Source organism: Dendrobium catenatum, unplaced genomic scaffold (genome assembly GCF_001605985.2).
Source record: "Dendrobium catenatum unplaced genomic scaffold, ASM160598v2 fragScaff_scaffold_633, whole genome shotgun sequence".
Lineage (NCBI taxonomy): Eukaryota > Viridiplantae > Streptophyta > Magnoliopsida > Asparagales > Orchidaceae > Dendrobium > Dendrobium catenatum.
In genome coordinates, this window is record NW_021319095.1 from 36534 (window position 1) to 54771 (window position 18238).

At 35.6% G+C, this 18238-nt stretch overlaps 1 protein-coding gene across 4 annotated transcripts; it reads left to right on the plus strand.

Annotated features, from left to right (window-relative positions):
• Window positions 1–3106: 3106 nt before the first annotated feature.
• LOC110110923 lies at window positions 3107–16038 on the plus strand (the record flags this gene model as incomplete). Of its 4 annotated transcripts, none has more annotated exon segments than XR_003700970.1 (13): window positions 3107–3202; window positions 3312–3541; window positions 5504–9033; window positions 9164–9240; window positions 9534–9617; window positions 11750–11821; window positions 11907–12000; window positions 12070–12121; window positions 12940–13068; window positions 13153–13270; window positions 14098–14259; window positions 14528–14607; window positions 14959–15020. XR_003700970.1 is itself a non-coding variant. In XM_020842586.2 (13 exon segments), coding segments are annotated over 13 exon segments (4884 nt in total), but the record flags the coding sequence as incomplete, so codon positions are not given.
• Window positions 16039–18238: the final 2200 nt, after the last annotated feature.

Sequence of the window (18238 nt, forward strand, 5' to 3'; positions counted from 1 at the left end):
TCTTCCAAGCTCCATCCAAAAACCCAAAAACTCCACAAAAATATTAAAATACTAAAATCCCAAAAATATTTAAAATAAAATAAATCCATAAAAAAACTTAAAGCAAAATCCATCCACCCTCCGCAATAGTTTGCTGAGGTGGACAAATTTGAAAATTACTTCAGCTCACAAAGAGCGAAATGCCTAGTCGAAAATATCACTATGATCCATTCTCAAACAATCTCTTGCCAATAAGGACGTGGTACGTGTCCTATAACCGGCATTTTCGCAGCCAAATGGCACTGCAGGTAAATGGTTATGACCCGGGGCCCTCTGAACCTAGTGGTTTTGCCGCCAAATGGCACCACAGATAGCGGTTATGGCCAGAGCCAATATGTTCCGTAATGACGTCAAATCCTTGAGATATGAATCAATAGGATATGATTGATAGGGCACAAAGCCCTCTGTAAGCTAAGGTGAATTCAAATTTGTCCCCTTAGACAAACATCCAACCAGGTCTACAAAGTCCCCTTGGACGAAGCAACCCATGGCTGCCGACAAGGATCCTTCTGTTAGGTTGGATCGACTACCTCCTCTGACTAAGTAGATCAGGGACCAGATGGCCCGGGACGACGGAACCATAGGATCTTGATCGGGTCTATCATCCATTCCCCCACCATCCGCTTTGAGCACGAGATGGTGAAAATTTCTATTTTAAATATCAAAAACCTTCAAATTTTCATATATCAAATTTCCCAAATTCTCAAACTTCCAAACATTTCAAATACCTAAATCCATTGCTTCTACTATATGCCTAACACATATTCTATACGTATCTGATTAATGACTAGCATTAATCGAAAGTTCTCTCTCGTGACCGGGAGGGGTAATTAACTATAGGGGCTTGTGCCTATAGGAAACCAGAACTCAGATCATAAAGTCCTCGCAAAATGAGGGCGAAATCTCTGGGTAGTGTCTTATCTACAAACCCATCTGCCTTCCAAAATTTACCTTAGAACATATCCGTTAAAACTCCCTCGCCGAATAAAAAAAGAAAAGCGCGGCGGGGAGGCCGGGGCCGAATTTTCGGAGCCCACAGTGGAAATGACCCTCAAACACCCCAATGATGGCCGTGTTGAATGTTTATCTCAACCGGAGGGGTTCACAAACATTTCAAATGACTCCCAAATATCCAAATGTCTTCCAAGCTCCATCCAAAAACCCAAAAACTCCACAAAAATATTAAAATACTAAAATCCCAAAAATATTTAAAATAAAATAAATCCATAAAAAAACTTAAAGCAAAATCCATCCACCCTCCGCAATAGTTTGCTGAGGTGGACAAATTTGAAAATTACTTCAGCTCACAAAGAGCGAAATGCCTAGTCGAAAATATCACTATGATCCATTCTCAAACAATCTCTTGCCAATAAGGACGTGGTACGTGTCCTATAACCGGCATTTTCGCAGCCAAATGGCACTGCAGGTAAATGGTTATGACCCGGGGCCCTCTGAACCTAGTGGTTTTGCCGCCAAATGGCACCACAGATAGCGGTTATGGCCAGAGCCAATATGTTCCGTAATGACGTCAAATCCTTGAGATATGAATCAATAGGATATGATTGATAGGGCACAAAGCCCTCTGTAAGCTAAGGTGAATTCAAATTTGTCCCCTTAGACAAACATCCAACCAGGTCTACAAAGTCCCCTTGGACGAAGCAACCCATGGCTGCCGACAAGGATCCTTCTGTTAGGTTGGATCGACTACCTCCTCTGACTAAGTAGATCAGGGACCAGATGGCCCGGGACGACGGAACCATAGGATCTTGATCGGGTCTATCATCCATTCCCCCACCATCCGCTTTGAGCACGAGATGGTGAAAATTTCTATTTTAAATATCAAAAACCTTCAAATTTTCATATATCAAATTTCCCAAATTCTCAAACTTCCAAACATTTCAAATACCTAAATCCATTGCTTCTACTATATGCCTAACACATATTCTATACGTATCTGATTAATGACTAGCATTAATCGAAAGTTCTCTCTCGTGACCGGGAGGGGTAATTAACTATAGGGGCTTGCGCCTATAGGAAACCAGAACTCAGATCATAAAGTCCTCGCAAAATGAGGGCGAAATCTCTGGGTAGTGTCTTATCTACAAACCCATCTGCCTTCCAAAATTTACCCCGGAACATATCCGTCAAAACTCACTCGCCGAATAAAAAAAGAAAAGCGCGGCGGGAGGCCGGGGCCGAATTTTCGGAGCCCACAGTAACGATGCACAATTGTATATATTTGTTTATTGCTCATTTGTTTTCACCCCTAATTTTTTATAAGGCGATCAGGCGATAAGGAGATGGAACTTGCTTTGCTTTTGTTTCTGAACACTGTTTCTATTTGATTTTGAAAGTTAAATGCCATTCCCTGGAAGCTACAGTATCCATATTCTCATAGTGGTGCTTAGACTCGCCATGTGAAAATTCTCTATTTTAATTACCCTTGCCAAGTAGTCTACAGTAGAAGATGTTCACTTATTTTTTATAGGACTTGCACTTGAAAATATGATGTGATTGTGGCAGATTTTCTTAGACTTCAGATAGTATTTTTCAATTTATATTAGTCCTTTAATCCCCGTCTCTCTCTCTCTCTCTCTCTCTCTCTCTCTCTCTCTCTCACACACACACACACACACCTACATCATGCTCTTGTGCTTTTAACTAAATGGTAATCATTAACGTGACCTTCAATCTAATTAAGCGCACGCTTGATCTTGTTTTAGAAAAATCGTGCTGTTCTTAATTACATATATTCAGGTTAATACTAAGCCATATGATGAACAAAAGCAGTATGTCAATGTGCGACTTTTCATCAGGTGCAGCTTGACTATCCTGTTTGTTGCGTTCGTTACACGTAGTTGAAGAATATAGTTCATTAATGGGTATTTTTTTTTTAAAATCTCTCCAATGCAATTATGTTTCTGGCAACTCCACTAAAAATTTTGATTCTTTCAATATGAGGATTTATAACGGATGCTTCTAATTGGATTTTTTGACCTTTTTTTTTTGCTGTATCTCGCCCCAACTTAAAATATCATTGATTATGCTCTTTTGATGTTTACCATAGGTACCTCATCATTCCATTGGTCGTGCTTGCGTTGCTTTGAAATACATCCTATTGGGTTTGTCAGGGCAAGTCGATGATGTACTAGCAAAGTATAAGGTCTGTAAACTCTTGCACTAGATGCTATGATTGGATGAATAATTTATTTGACACTAAAAATCATATTATTTATATTTACTCAGAACTTTCTCCCTTTGCCCATTTTCAGGAACACAAGCACAACCTTCTCTTTCTCATTGAAATGCTAGAACCCTTTCTAGATCCTGCCATATTGTCTGTGAATAATACTGCACGTTTTGGAGATGTATCTGCTATCTTTTTGGAAAAGCAAGATAATAATTGTTCTTTTGCACTCAATATTATCCGTGCAGCTGTTAGAAGGCCTACTGTTCTTCCCTCCTTGGAATCTGAATGGAGACGTGGATCTGTTTCTTCAAGGTTGGTCAAACACTGCCAAACCTCCTAATTGTTGAACTGTTTGTTGAAGCGATGTCTCAGTTAACAGTAGATTTGAAAATTCTTTTGAATCATCTTGAAATCATGATGCTTCCATTAGAATTTTTTTTCTCAATTACAATAATGACATGAATTGTTTAAGAAATTGTGTTAATGCTAGGGCGTCCTCTGGAAACGACGCGCTGTATGGCCTGAATACAGTGACAAGTGTGTAAGGGCCGCTGCACCGACGCCCGGATGCAGTGCTAAATAGGCAAGGGTTTCCATATCAAGGACGGATGTGGGCAAAGAAGCTAGTCCATGAAACTAAAATTAGGATAGGAACTTGAAATATAGGTTCCCTTATAGGAAAATTAATGGAATTAATAGATATTATGATTCATAGGAAGTTAAATATTTTATACATTCAGGAAACTAAATGGGTTGGAGAGAAGGCTAAAGAAATTGATATTTTAGGATTTAAATTTTGGTATTCGGGTAGGAGTCTGTACTAGAAATGGTGTAAGTATTATTATAGATACGAGTTTAAAGGATAATGTTATAAAATTAATAGGATTGGAGATAGAATTATAGATTTAAAGATTGTTGTTGATAATAAGATTGTTAATATTATAAGTGCTTATGCTCCTCAAGTAGGTTTGGATATTAGTTCTAAATTAAATTTTTGGAACGACTTAGAAGAATTAATACAAAAGATACCTCTTGAAGAAAGAGTTTTTATTGGAGTAGATTTAAATGGACATGTTGGTAGAGAGGTAGATGATTTTAAAAGCATTCATGGTGGCCATGAATTTGGAACGACGAATGAAGGTGGTAAGACCATATTGGATTTTTGTTTAGCTTATGATTTTTCAATTGCTAATACCTTATTTAAGAAAAGGAATGAGCATCTCAACACTTATAAAAATGGATGTAGTACAACCCATATTGACTATTTTCTTATTAGAAAATTAAATCGTTTAGATTGCAAAGATTGTAAAGTTATTCCAAGTGAAAATTTATGTACCCAATATCGATTATTAGTTTTGGACTTTAAGATAAATTGGCATAAAATAAAAAATAAAGTAAAACGGTTTTCTAGGATTAGATGGGGTCATTTAAAGAATATTAACAAAAATATTTTTGAGAATAAGATTTTAGATCTTAAGATTTTGTCTGTGCATGAGGATGCTAATTGTGAGTTTGGGCGATCAAGTTATTAATAAGAGCACACGTTTTAGATATCTTGGATCTATTGTTCAGGGTCATGGTGAAATAGATGGGGATATTATTAGCAGAATTCAAGTTGGATGGTTGAAGTGGAGGAATGCATCGGGCTTCTTATGTGATAGAAATCTACCCCTCAAACTTAAGGGAAAATTCTATAAGATGATAGTGAGGCCTACAATGCTTTATGGTGCCGAATGTTGGCCATTAAAAGAGAAGCATAATACTAAGTTAAGTGTGACAGAGATGAGGATGCTCAGGTGGATGAGTGGCTTTACCCTTAGAGATAGGATACGAAATAAGCATATACGTGAAAAGGTTGGAGTAGCTCCAGTAGAAGATAAGATTAGAGAGAGTCGCCTTATACGGTTTGGTCACATAAAATGGCGGCCTTCCGTTGACCCGGTTAGGAGAGTAGAGGTATTAGATTTGACTTATGTTAAGAAAGGTAGGGGTAGACCTAAAATGACTTGGTTAGAAAATATTAAGAATGACCTTTCTTTATTAGATTTAAACGAGAATTTGATTTTTAATAAGACACAATGGCCAAAAAGGATTCAAGTAGCCGACCCCACGTAGTGGGATAAAGGCTTGTGTTGTTGTTGTTGTACAACTTAAGAAAATAATCTTCATGCTCAATTTTCGTCCTTTCCCATATGAAGTTAATTTCTTTGACAGAACATATTTGTTACATTTCCACGTCATTGAATAGTTCTATTACTCTATTATTCTTTGCAGTGTTCTTCTTTCCATCCTAGGTCCGAATATGCCATTGCCCTGTGATATGGATCTCTTCAAATGTTCTACTGCTGAAGTTGTTGAACCAGGATTATTTAAAAGCCCTTCAGGCTCTTCAGTTTTCCCAAATGTATTTATCTCCAAATTCAGTAATTCCAGTAATGTGGATGGAAAGATTGATGGAAATGATACTATTAAAATTGATGTCCTTGAAGAGGCAAGCTTTTTATTTGTCCCGCAAGAATTAAAAAATGCGGGTTTGATGAGCTTTTCTAATTATTGTATAAAGGGTAGCACTGAGAAAAGTTGTGAACCAACTAATTGTGGGAATGAAGGTAACAATATGGAAAATTGGATATTGATGGACCACTTTAAGTTGGATAGCGGGTTCTTTGGTGATTACTTCAATTTGAAAGTGGATTATTTAAAACTGGCCAATCTCCATGACTGTGAGCTCAGAGCTGCCGAGTTTCAACAGCTAGCACTAGATTTGTGTTCTCAGGGTGATATTACTGCAGAAGGCTATGATGCTGCGATAGATGCTTTTATATTAGCTGCTGAATGTTATATCAATCCTTTCTTTATCATTTCTTTCACTCCCAATTCTAAGCTTGCTAAACACCTGGACCTTATCAAATCTAAAATGAAGCAAAGCAACAGCATTATGGAAATCAAAAAAGACTTCCTGAAAACTGCAGCTGATTTGGAGATTATTTCCCATCTTGAAAGAAAGAGAGACAAAACTGTTATAGAGATTCTAGTTCAGGCTGCCAGAGTGAACAAGGAGTATAGATTAAGACAATCAAAACCTTGTCCAGATGATATTGAGCACAGACAGCAGGACTTAAACATACTCCCCCATGTTATTAAGGCTGTTGATGCAGTGACATTGCTTCGGCAGAATCAGAGTTTGTTATTTGAGTTTGTAATTCAGCAATTACAAAAAGAGCAACATCTATCACATGAAGTTCTCCTACAGGCTTTGTTGTTTCTTTTGCAGTCTGCTACTGAGCTTCTGTGCCCTCCCGAGGCTGTGGTTGATATAATACTTCTTTCAGCCGAGAAATTTAGCTTGCCTCTCATGTCTCTGAATAATAAACTTGACAAAGGGTCTGCGCTTTTTGATTCGGAGAAGTTGTATGGGTTACGGAGGTGCTGGTTACTTCTTGAAAGATTAGTCATAGCATCATCTGGATGTGATATTGGTGTAATGTCTAGAAAAAGTGCCTATGGAACTCAATGTAGAAGCTTAATTCCGCTTTCATCATGGATAAACAAGATAACAAAGTTTTCAAATGCTAGCCCTATTTCTCGTTTCCTTGGGTGGATGGCTGTGTCCTGTTACGCGAAGCAATATCTGAAGGAACGTTTGTTCTTTGCCTCAGATCTTTCACAACTTACATTGCTACTTGCTATTTTTGCTGATGAACTTACATTTGTGGATAATACATTACAGCTGAATGCTGAAGAATCAGTGCATTTCAAGCAGTCAGATGCTTTTGGACATTTGCAAGTTCAGAAGGAATCCACACATTCATATACTTCAGAACGAGGGGATTCATTTGACTTTCTTTATCCTTCCTTGCAGAAACTTCTTCCAGATATGAGAAGAAAATTTAGATCGTTTGGAGAGATAATTTTAGAGGCTGTTGGTTTACAGTTGAAATGTCTTCCCTCCAGTTCCATTCCAGAAATACTTCGTTGGTTTTCTGACTTATGCATGTATCCATATGCTGAAGCAATGAAAATTCAAGATCTTACCTCTGCAAGCTCTTTTGATTATTTGAAAGGATATACTGCTACAAATGCTAAAGTGATAGTCCTATACCTATTGGAATCTCTCGTTACTGAGCATATGGAATCAATGCTTCCTGAGATGGCTAGGGTGGTACAAATATTGATATCACTATGCAAAACCTCATATTGTGATGTGGCATTTCTTGATTCTGTACTGTGTCTGCTGAAGCCTCTTATCTCATTCTTTCTAAAAAGGGTGACTTTGGATGAAAATATGTTGGCTAATGCATCATCCTGCGAAGATTTTGAGTTATTAAATTTTGAAGAACTAATTGATAGTATCAAGCACAAGAGAGACTTGCAGAATGGTTCTGGTGTGGATAAATTTCAAGGATCTTTGATGATCTTTATTTTGGGTAGCCTTTTTCTTGACTTGTCCTTGAAGAGGAAGATTGATATTTTGCAATCATTGTTGCTGTGGGCTGGCTTTGCTTCTTCAGAGCCAACCTCTTCTTTCTTTAATTATCTTTGTGCTTTCAAAAAGGTCTTTGATAGCTGTCAAATGCTATTGGAGCAACAGTTAGAGCAGTTTGGCCTTGTTATACCCTGTGAGGGGCAAGAACTTGTGGGATCACATGAAAGGGTAAGCCTTCAAGAGAAGACAGAGCTATCTTCTCGTTTTTCCAATTATAGAGATCAGAGAGTCACAGCCAAGCCTCCGAAAGATTTTGTCAGTAGTGAGACTATTGCTGACCTCCCAGGTCTAGAAATTCATCAGTTATCCATTGAAGAAATGAAAGAATTCTCGGAAGTGTTGGAAGTATTAGTTCTGAAGCTTATTCCAGAAATTGAGAAGACCTGGAAATTGCATTGTAAATTGGCAAACCAACTCACAGTGAAGATAGCACGATGTTTCTTATTATCAAGCTGCTTGAAATTTATTTATATATCAGACTCTAGTATAAATTATAATAATGGTGAAAACATACCCTATAATAGTTACCGTGACCTTCCAGATTTTTGGAAGAATGGTCTGCAAGGCTTTACAATTGCCATACTAGCAATTCAGGAAAATGAATGTTGGCAAACAGCATCTGCCATGCTTGACTATCTCTTCAGGTTGCCACAAACTTTCTCTCTTGACGATGGTCTCTGTAATATATGCTCTGCAATAAAGCTTTTTTGTCTTCGGGCTCCAATGATATCATGGAGATTGCAGACAAATAAATGGCTGACCTGTTTATTTGGTAGGGGTATAGGAAATATTGATGTATTGGGGGATTCATTGGTTGATTTGTTCAGCACAATGCTTTGTCACACTGAACCTGAACAACGAGGTGTTGCACTGCACCATCTTGGAGTAATGGTTGGTTTAGATACCTATGATGGTGCAGCCATGCTATCATGTACATTTCGTTCAAATTTGGGTGGGTCTGAGCAAGTTGCATCTCTTTCTGAGTTGGCCATTTCCACTTTGGTTTCAAACACATGGGATAGGGTGGCAGCCTTGATTTTGTCCGAGCCTTCTATGATGTTAAAATCACATGCAATGGCACTCTTGTCTGGTTATGTTCCCTTCGTGATGCGTCCACAGCTGCAGTCCTTTCTTATTTCAGCTGGTAATATCTTGCAGGGTATGGGAAAGCTTGCACCCTTAATGGAGGAAGGCTGTTTGACACGGCTTTCTTTAGGCCTTCTTGCAAGTGCATGCCTATACTCTCCTGCTGAGGATCTAGAATTGCTACCTGAAAGTATTTGGAGAAATTTGGAGCAGATAGGAACTTCCAGAACTGGTAACTCAGCTTGCACCTCAAGGCACCTCTAATTTCATTAGGTGTTCTTTCTTGTTGAAGGAATTGTTGGTAGGTGTTGGAATATCTTTATTTGCTTAATTTTTCGTTAATCAACATTAATTTTATGTAGGATGGCTAGATGATGTGGAGAAAAACATATGTTTAGCATTATGCAGGCTTCGAACTGAGTTAGTTGGTGGAAAAGAGGTTCGTTCCTCTTTTTATAAAATCTAGTTATATTGGCATCTTTAATGATACTGTATTATTGCTAGAAAAATGCAAACTTCATTTAATTAATCTTAATTTTTTATAGTATTCTTTTCATAATTGCAGGTATGATTTTATTTGTTCATATTCGAAAGCCCTGTTTATCCTGCAATGCCATTTTTTAGATTCTCTGATTTTGCATTGAAGACTCTTTAAAGAAGCACTTGTACATATTTCTAACATTTTTTTACCTTGAATGTTATTTTTGAGATTATTGTTTTTTTTCATTGAAGGCTCTAAAGGAAGCACTGTCACGCACTCGAAGTACAACGCTTGGTGATTCTAATTTTCAAAACATTCGTGAATCAATTCTACAGGTGAGTGCTTCATCATATTATTATGACCACTAATTGTTGAGTTACATTCACAAAAGCGGGCATAAATAATGCGTATGCTCTATGTTTACTCACAAAAACGTGCATATATAATGTATATGGGCATATAATGAACAAAGCTCCATCAATTATCTATGTTTATGCTAATGATGCTCCAGAATCATTCTATATATATGGATAAATATAAATAATTGATTATGCACACATTTATGTTCCCCAATATGATTAGTGATGCAAAACATCTTAGTTAAAATGTTCCTTAGGGATAGTTGATCTAGTTTAGTACCTATTTCTAGAAAGTTGTAGGGGTTTCTATTATTATGTTATAATTAACTATTGTAGGAGGTAGAAAAGATATATGATGAGTATTTTTGGGATTTAACAGTATTTACTGTTCTTGGTGTTCTTACTCTTAGGAGCTATCTTCTTTAATAATTTCTCCCCACATCAGTTGATATTAAAGCTAGAGGTTCTGAGAGACCTGGATGAAGGAAGTTACTTCAACCTTTGATGGGGATTAGGGTTTGGATGCTTTGGGGAGATCATAGATGAAGGAAACTACATCAACCCTTAACGACGATCCGGGTTTGGACACTTTATGGGCAGTGCAAGCGAGCTTCACAAGCGACCTCCACCAGCTAGCGACTTAACCTCCACCAGCCAGCAACCATGCCAACAAATACACATAACACTTCTCTGCTTCTGCAGAAAGGTTGTCAAGTTCATGCCTTGATTCAATTTTGATTTGGAATTGGATTATTTGTGGTTTCTCCATCCTGTGTCAGTTTGAGTCAATTTGTTGTTCTATTTAAAGATGTTTTGTCCTATTGTGGCTTATCGACCATTGGTTTGGTTAATCACGTTTATAAGATGATTTGTCTGGTGGGAATGGAGACGGATGTTTTTGTGAGAAGTTCTTTGATAAAGATTCATGCTGGAAACAATTATATTGAAGAAGCAAGGAAGGTGTTTGATGGACTGCCTGAAAGAGATTGTGTATCGTGGAATATAATGATGGATGGATATGTTAGAACATCAAAATGCCTTGGAGATTTTCGAATGGATAATGAGCGCGGGATGAGGAATTCACTTTTCCTCTAAGGGGTGCCCGAATTGTCATTGCTTCGAAGTGCCTGAGTATGATATGTCTGAGAAGGATGACTTTGGGGGGCAGACCTGCTTTCCAGTGTCTCAGTTAAAACTAGGAATCAGGACAGTGACATCGTTCAATCACTATGGCTGCTATAGTGATATTGAGATTGTTCCAATTTGAAGATGGAGATTGGAGTGACACCAAAGAGAATTTTCTACAACCATCTGATCAAAGTCATGTGTAAAGATGGAAACGTTGATGAGGTTTAGAGAGTATTGCCTCCCGTGCGTCCACAAGCCTGTGCCCCTCTCTCGGCATCCTTAGCTTCCAAATCATGTTCCGGATTCTTCAGACCAAAGGAGTATGATGTAGAGCATCTTAGCTAAAATATTCCTTAGGGATAGTACTTATTTTTAGAAAGTTCTAGGGATTTCTATTATTATATTATAAATAGCTATTGTAGGAGGTAGAAAAGAGAATATATGATGAAATTTTATTTTGGATTTAACAATATTTACTTTTTTGGTGTTCTTGCTCTTAGGAGCCGTCTTCTTCAATGATTTCTCCCCCCATCAATAAGCATAAACCAGTTCACATTATGATGTTTATGCTTAATGCAATTTACATTAATCATAAATGCATTCATGAATCAATTCTCCAGGTTGGCCAATGTTCCTCTATATGATTTAGTTACACATATTTTATGCTAGTTGGATAAACATAGAGAATTGATTCTGGAGCATATGTTCTATTTATTCTCTATGCAATTTTCCAATTAGACCATGAGAAAAATTATGAATTTATATGCAATTTACCATATAATGAAAGATACATAATAAAATGCAATTACCATGTCATTGTGGCTCCATTGGTATCATTCACGATCTACTAAGAATAATATACTATTGGAATTGATTCCAATAGTATTTTCTTAATTAAATATCTATTATATTACCTCGAATTGATTCCATGTTTTGGTTGTTTTTAGCTCTTTTGCTTCTCCCATTCAATTGTTTTGCAGGTTCTTCCATCTCTAACTTCTACTCAAGCATATTTTGATTTCTTTTCTAAGAGAGCTGATGAAGAATCTCAGGTTAAATAAAAATTCTCATTTTGTGATAACATGATTTACTTTAGCATTTTGTTTTCTAATTTTTTTTTTCATTTGAAAAAAATAGGAACTAGAAGAAGCAGAAATTGAAATAGATCTTCTTCAAAAAGAGAAGGCGATGCAAGAAGTACTTGGCAATTTAAAGGAGGACTATGTAACTTGTAAAATAACTAGAACTTGCAGCTTGGATTTTGTTGACTTGGCCTTGAATTTCTCTGTTAATTCTGCAGATGATAAGGATGATAACCGCCTCCAACAAATAAAGGATAATATCCGGTCATTGTAAGTTTGAATATTATGGATAAAATGAACTAGCACAATTTTGAGTTTAGTCCTAATTCATTTTGTCCAGGTTATTGACGACAGTTGTTTAACCTATAGATATGCTTTTCAAGTTCAGTTCTATGCTTAATATTGTTTTTGGTTCCTATATTAGTTTTCTTCTTTCTCGATGTTTTTTTAATTTTAATCAAGTAATTATTTCTTTATTTTATTTTTATTTTTAAAAATTATTGATAAGGTAAGCATAAAACTGAATTATTTAATCTTGCTTTTTTTTTTTTGTTTCATTAATCTAAATGTTTTGTGATTTTGCTTATGCCTGTGCACATGTGCCCCCTGATTATTCTAATTGTACTTGATTTCTTGATGACCTCACAATATTTGGTATATTGCATCTATTACTTTTGAATTGTCCAAAACTTACCTTTTAAGATAGCACAAGTACTTCGTGATTGGGATCACAGTTTTGATTCAATTTATTGTCTATGCAAGTGGTATAATAGAATGCCATTCAGATAAGGTTTTCCAGACTGGCCTAATGTATATGGTGTAAGAAATTGTTTATTCTCTTATTTTGTGTTCTCCCAGTTGTCTTTCTGCGGCATGAACATTTCTGCATGTTTATTAGGAGCTTCACAGGTAGCTTAGAATCTTCGTACTCTGCTTCTGTGTATCGGTCTTCAAACTCTGTTACCATATATGTTCTTGGATATCAACACTATTGTTCCTGAACAGCAGAAATTTGATTCCACTGCTTATATATTCGTTCAAAGCTCTTGTTTCCTCATGCATTTTATTTTATTTTCTTCTATTTTTAGAGAGCACTCTAAACTTAAAGAAGAAGTAGCTGTCCGTATGCAAAAGAAACTTGTCATGAGACGTGCTCGTCAAAAATTTTTGGAAGAGGTAGCTTCAAAAGAAATGGAACTCCTAGAGGAACTTGATAGGTTTGCCAAAAAAAATACTATTGAAACTCAAAACAATTGCATAAGTTTACATTTTTATTTTATTCCTTTTACCATCTCTATCAGGGAAAGGAAACATGAATTGGAACAAGAGATTGAAAGACAGCGCCAATTGGAACTTGAGCGTGCCAGAACAAGGGAACTCCAGTTCAATCTTGATATGGAAAAAGAAAGGCAAAGCCAGGTAGCATTATTTCAACTTAACTAGCACTTACAGTTTGTTAGGTTTATAAGGAAGTCATGAAAATTTGAGAGCGTGCACTCATTGGAAATATAGGTTGGGGGAATTAAATGAGAGTGCATTAATATTTTGAATTATGATGCTTTAACTTTTGTTTGTCATTTCAGAATTTTTTATTTTCTAGTTTGTTTTCTAGATGTAAAATGCATATGATAATGGTTTCTAGAAGAGGTTCTCTAGTGTTTTTTACCTCGTTAGTTTTGATTTATTGCCACAAGTTATTTTAATTCATCTCTTGGATTCCCTCAATCATTTCTTTCGGGCCATCTAATTTGATATATTTCTATTGTTCCCTATTTGTGCAATATAGTTTGGAGCAGAATCTGTTGATTCCTTTTGGTGGCACTACACTATAAAGGCAGTATTGCTATTGTTGTGACTTCCAAACTGTTTTCCCTGTGCAACACATGCTTTTATCAGTTGTTCCTTTTTTTTAGCAACTGAATCTGTAACTTTCGTATTTTCTACTATAGAGAATTTTTCAATATTTTACGAAGACTTGGAGGATTATGATAAGTTATTGAGTTTATTCTTTTTTTAGTTATAAATAGAACTGTAGGCTTTCAATTTACAATGAATGACCGCACGAAATTTGTAATGAATGACTGTATCGCATCATTAATTTGCATTAGTGAACCCTAGACCTTTAAGTTGTCTTTCATCAAGAATGATTTGTGCTGAGAAATTGTCAAAAAATTGGAATTGGTATAGGATGTTACTTTCATTTAGCTCGTCATTTTAGGAGTCTCTTAACTTCCCTATCTGTTTAGGGTTTCAAAAGTTGGGCTGCAGTACGAGAGTAAGCGTTAGCTACATTATGACCCAAGGCTTTAAGATGGGGATTTGACTTCACCGACTACCCAATAATGGTTCAATAGAAAACCATACGTTGGCATGCCCTTAAATTGGTCATGGATGGACATGGCTTCAAGGTCTGTGCTTAACTGCTTATACTCTCATTGAGGCCTTTGGTATGATCCATGCTAAGCATATGTATACCCTAGCAGGTCAACATTTTGGAGCTAAACTTTAGCAAGAGCGTTTTTTTCCTCTTCTTTTTATTTGGAAATGGTTGATTAGTTAAAATTGCTTGTTAATGACTGCAGATATTAAAGAATTATGATATTTAGAGTTCATCATTCTGTACCTCTTTCAGTTCAGTTTTGTTAGCTTATGTCACTACGATTGTACCTCGTGCAGAGAGAGCTTCAAAGGGAATTGGAACTGGTGGAATCTGGGGTTCTGTCATCTCGGAGGGAAATCTCCTCTAGATCTAGCAGGTGACTGTTATGTTGATTTTGTTATATTTAGCTTTATAGTATGAAATATTTACTTTCTGATCTTGAGAAAATTTTGATTAAGTTCATTTGTAGACATGGTTCTTTCGATGCTGAGTTTGTTTATTCATCTAGGTTATTTCATACGCATATGTGCTAATAGGATTAATTTGGCTTTGACAATTTTTCGCTGCTGCTTTTGAGAATCGTTTATAGAGACTGCGTTCAAATAGTTATTAGTAAAGAATTTCTGCTTGGCTGCAATTCAAACAAATATTAAGATTTTCTATGGATAAATTCTGCCATTTATATCTTGCCTTTTATGGTCTCAATCATTGCTTTGATTCGACCTAGGGAGAAGTTTCGGGACACTGGAAGGTCGGGACTTGATGGAGGACTTAGACCTGTTAGCAGAGGCCATGAGAGAGGTAGCACAATTCAAACAGCAGGTTCTTCATTTAATACATATTCCACACCAGTAATGGTACTTTCTAGCTCGAAGTCCTCTTCAGGTCAGCATCCGACCATATTGCAGCCAAGGGACAGACCAAGCGAACGCAGCAGTCCTAGTTTTGAAGACAATCATGAAGGAAGTAGGGATTCAGGTGATGCAAATAGCATCGGTGATTCTGAATTATCTCTAGCTTTTGAAGGTGGGTTTAGTTCAGCACCCAGGCGAGGCAGCAAGTCGAGGCAAGTCATGGAACGGAGAGAGAGGGACGGGAGGCGTGAAGGGAAGTGGGAAAGAAAGCATGGTTGAGATGGAGAACATTTCTAAGATTTTGCCTTGCAGCAGTTTTTGCTGAAGCTCCGTTTCCATGAAATTCTTCTGGAGTGACCTTCATAATATCTAAAGGAGCCGTCTGTGTTAAGCACTCTTTGAGTGTTGGCGCGTCTGCTTGACCTTGCAATGTTCTACGAAATGCCGATCTGACTTCCGTGCACTTGAATCATTGTGGAGTTATCAGATGTGATGGAAGCTTAATCTGATATTGAATTTGGCTCGAGGGAATCCACTTTTTTGAATTCCAGAACTTTCGGGGCATTGGCTGTGTTTTGAGCGACCTTAACCAAGTTTCAGGAGCTTCTTAGCTTTTCTGCTGGAACAGTTAAATGCAGCCGAATTCTTGTTGTGGAGTCCAATATATGATCTTTCGGAATCTTTCTTGTATATCAAAAATAGATAGCTAGATAGCCTCCGGGTTGCATCTTTTTATTTTAATAAGAAAATGGTTCCTTCTCAGGCTATGTGGACTGTTAGAACTTTTTTCTGTGTGGTTATGTGGTGGAATTTTTTATTAGGAGCTTGCAGTCTATCTTGTGAGATTGCGTTGTAAAATGAAGATAATGGATTTAAATTATGCAAATAGTCTGTGTAATAAATATCGAAACATTGTGTGAAGCCTTTCCAATTTTAATCATGTTTTGATAGGAGGTGGATAATGTACTTTCTCTTTTAATGTCAGATCGATGCATGCTATGTTGGAATATCGATTTGGTGAAAATAAAGGATTTCATTCGTATGATAATTTGTCAAGTCTACGGATAATTTATGAAATAGCTAAATGAGGAAGTGCTCGTGTCCGTTAGACTTGCTTCGAGATTTAGGTTTGGTTTTGGTGAGATTTTTACTATTTATTAAATCAATTTTTTAGTTAGAAATTTTTTATATTAAAAAGTTGCTTTAAAAATAATAGAAAAATTATCCCAAATAAAATCTTAATCTTATGAAGGCAAATTCAAGTCAATAATCAATGAAAAGTGCAAAGATTCTTCTAAGATCAATTAGTCCGGTTTATGAGGTAATGATGCCTTTCAATGAAAATTAATAAATTTGTTTTATTTTACATATAGAAGAATAATAAAAATAGATAAAATAATTGTCTTATTTATACTTATTCATCTCTTCAAACATTTTAATATTTATGTTTTGAATTAATTTAACATTTTGTAGCTTATTTTATCTTTATTTGCTAATTATGTAATTAGTGATAAAAGTATAATTTGCTAATTGTTCTGATTTGGATTACATTATATTTTAGCAAACATGATTTTATTTTTATATATTTATTAAATTTATTAATTTTGTTATCTGTGCTTAATTATCCTAATTTGTTAATATTTAGCTATAATTTAAATATATAATCATCAGCTTAAATTACTTATAATGTAGTTAATCTTGTAGCTTAGCAAATTTGATTGAGCTTCAATCTTTTGTTATCAATAAATTTGCTATCAGAAGTACTTATCTTATAAAAAAAAAATTGATTAGACCACAGAAGTAAATCTCACCTTTAGCCAATTATTTAAGCTCGCCCCATAATTCTTCATCAAAGGAAACTTCCATCACATTAAACATATTTTTCATGATGAAATTGATCAAGCCAAGAAAATAAAAGTACTAAGAAGTAAATAACTAATAAAAAGATGAAGGTAAAAACTAATATTTTATATAATTTGACACTAACGTCTACATCCATGCCTTGACACCTCCATTCTAAGGATTCACTAATCTCTCATTAAGTCAACATCGAGTAAAGAAGCCTTTCTCCATAATGAATAATGGTGAAATCATACACTCTCTTCTTCTACTACAAGTGACAAAATTGTTGTACTAGCCCACTATAGTCTACCTCTACTTACAATAAGAAGCTAGAATGAAATCACTCTAATCTCTTACAAAACTTGATGAACAACAAGTTTTCACACCAACATTCAGAACACTAGAAGATTATTAGGATAAGAAGATTGAAAATAATACTGGATGCATACGCTCTCAAGAGATTTCTTTTTTACTTCGGATTTTAAACAGAAAGCTTTAAATTATCTCTTTCAAAACACCATCCTTTGAATCATTTCTCACGCACACATTTTAAGTTTTTAAGAATATTTTATATACAAAGCATCCAAAAATAAACCCTAATACTATCTTTACTTGAAAATGATATCATAAATTTTCTTTCATTTTTTAAATAATTGACTCACAACTCCTATAAAAGTAAAAGGACAATAATCATATGTCTCATATTTGTAAATAAGATTATTTATATCCTACACATCATATAGTAAATTATTCAAACAATTAAGCACAAGTAGAAACATCCTAACTAATAAACAACCAAACTTGCAAAGTCATATGCTGTGCAACATGTATTTTTCTAGCAAGCCATAGACCTAACCACAACTACTCTATGCCAAGTGATTAAGGGATTGTGAACTATTGCAACATCTAAGTTGGTGCAAAATTCTTGGTGTAGTTAGGGTAACCACTTGTGAGTATGATAAGCTATAAAATTTGTTTACCTCACAGGATCCAACTAAACTGAAGCATTTTATTTTAATATAGTTGACTTTAAAAGATTAATTGCTAAAATATTAAGATTATATGTTCTAAATTAATTGTACTCCATAACAAATACATGGAGTCTAGTTTGATAGAATGACTCTCATTATTTGTTGAACCATTATCTAGTAATGATTGTCAACCTGTCATGACCATAGGGTAAGGTTAAGAACTAATAGGATTAACATTATATGGTCAAGACTCATTTCATGCACATGAAATAATATGAGAAATGTTAGTTAAACCCATCAACAATCAATCTCAATATTAAAGTGTTTAAAAGTGATTCAA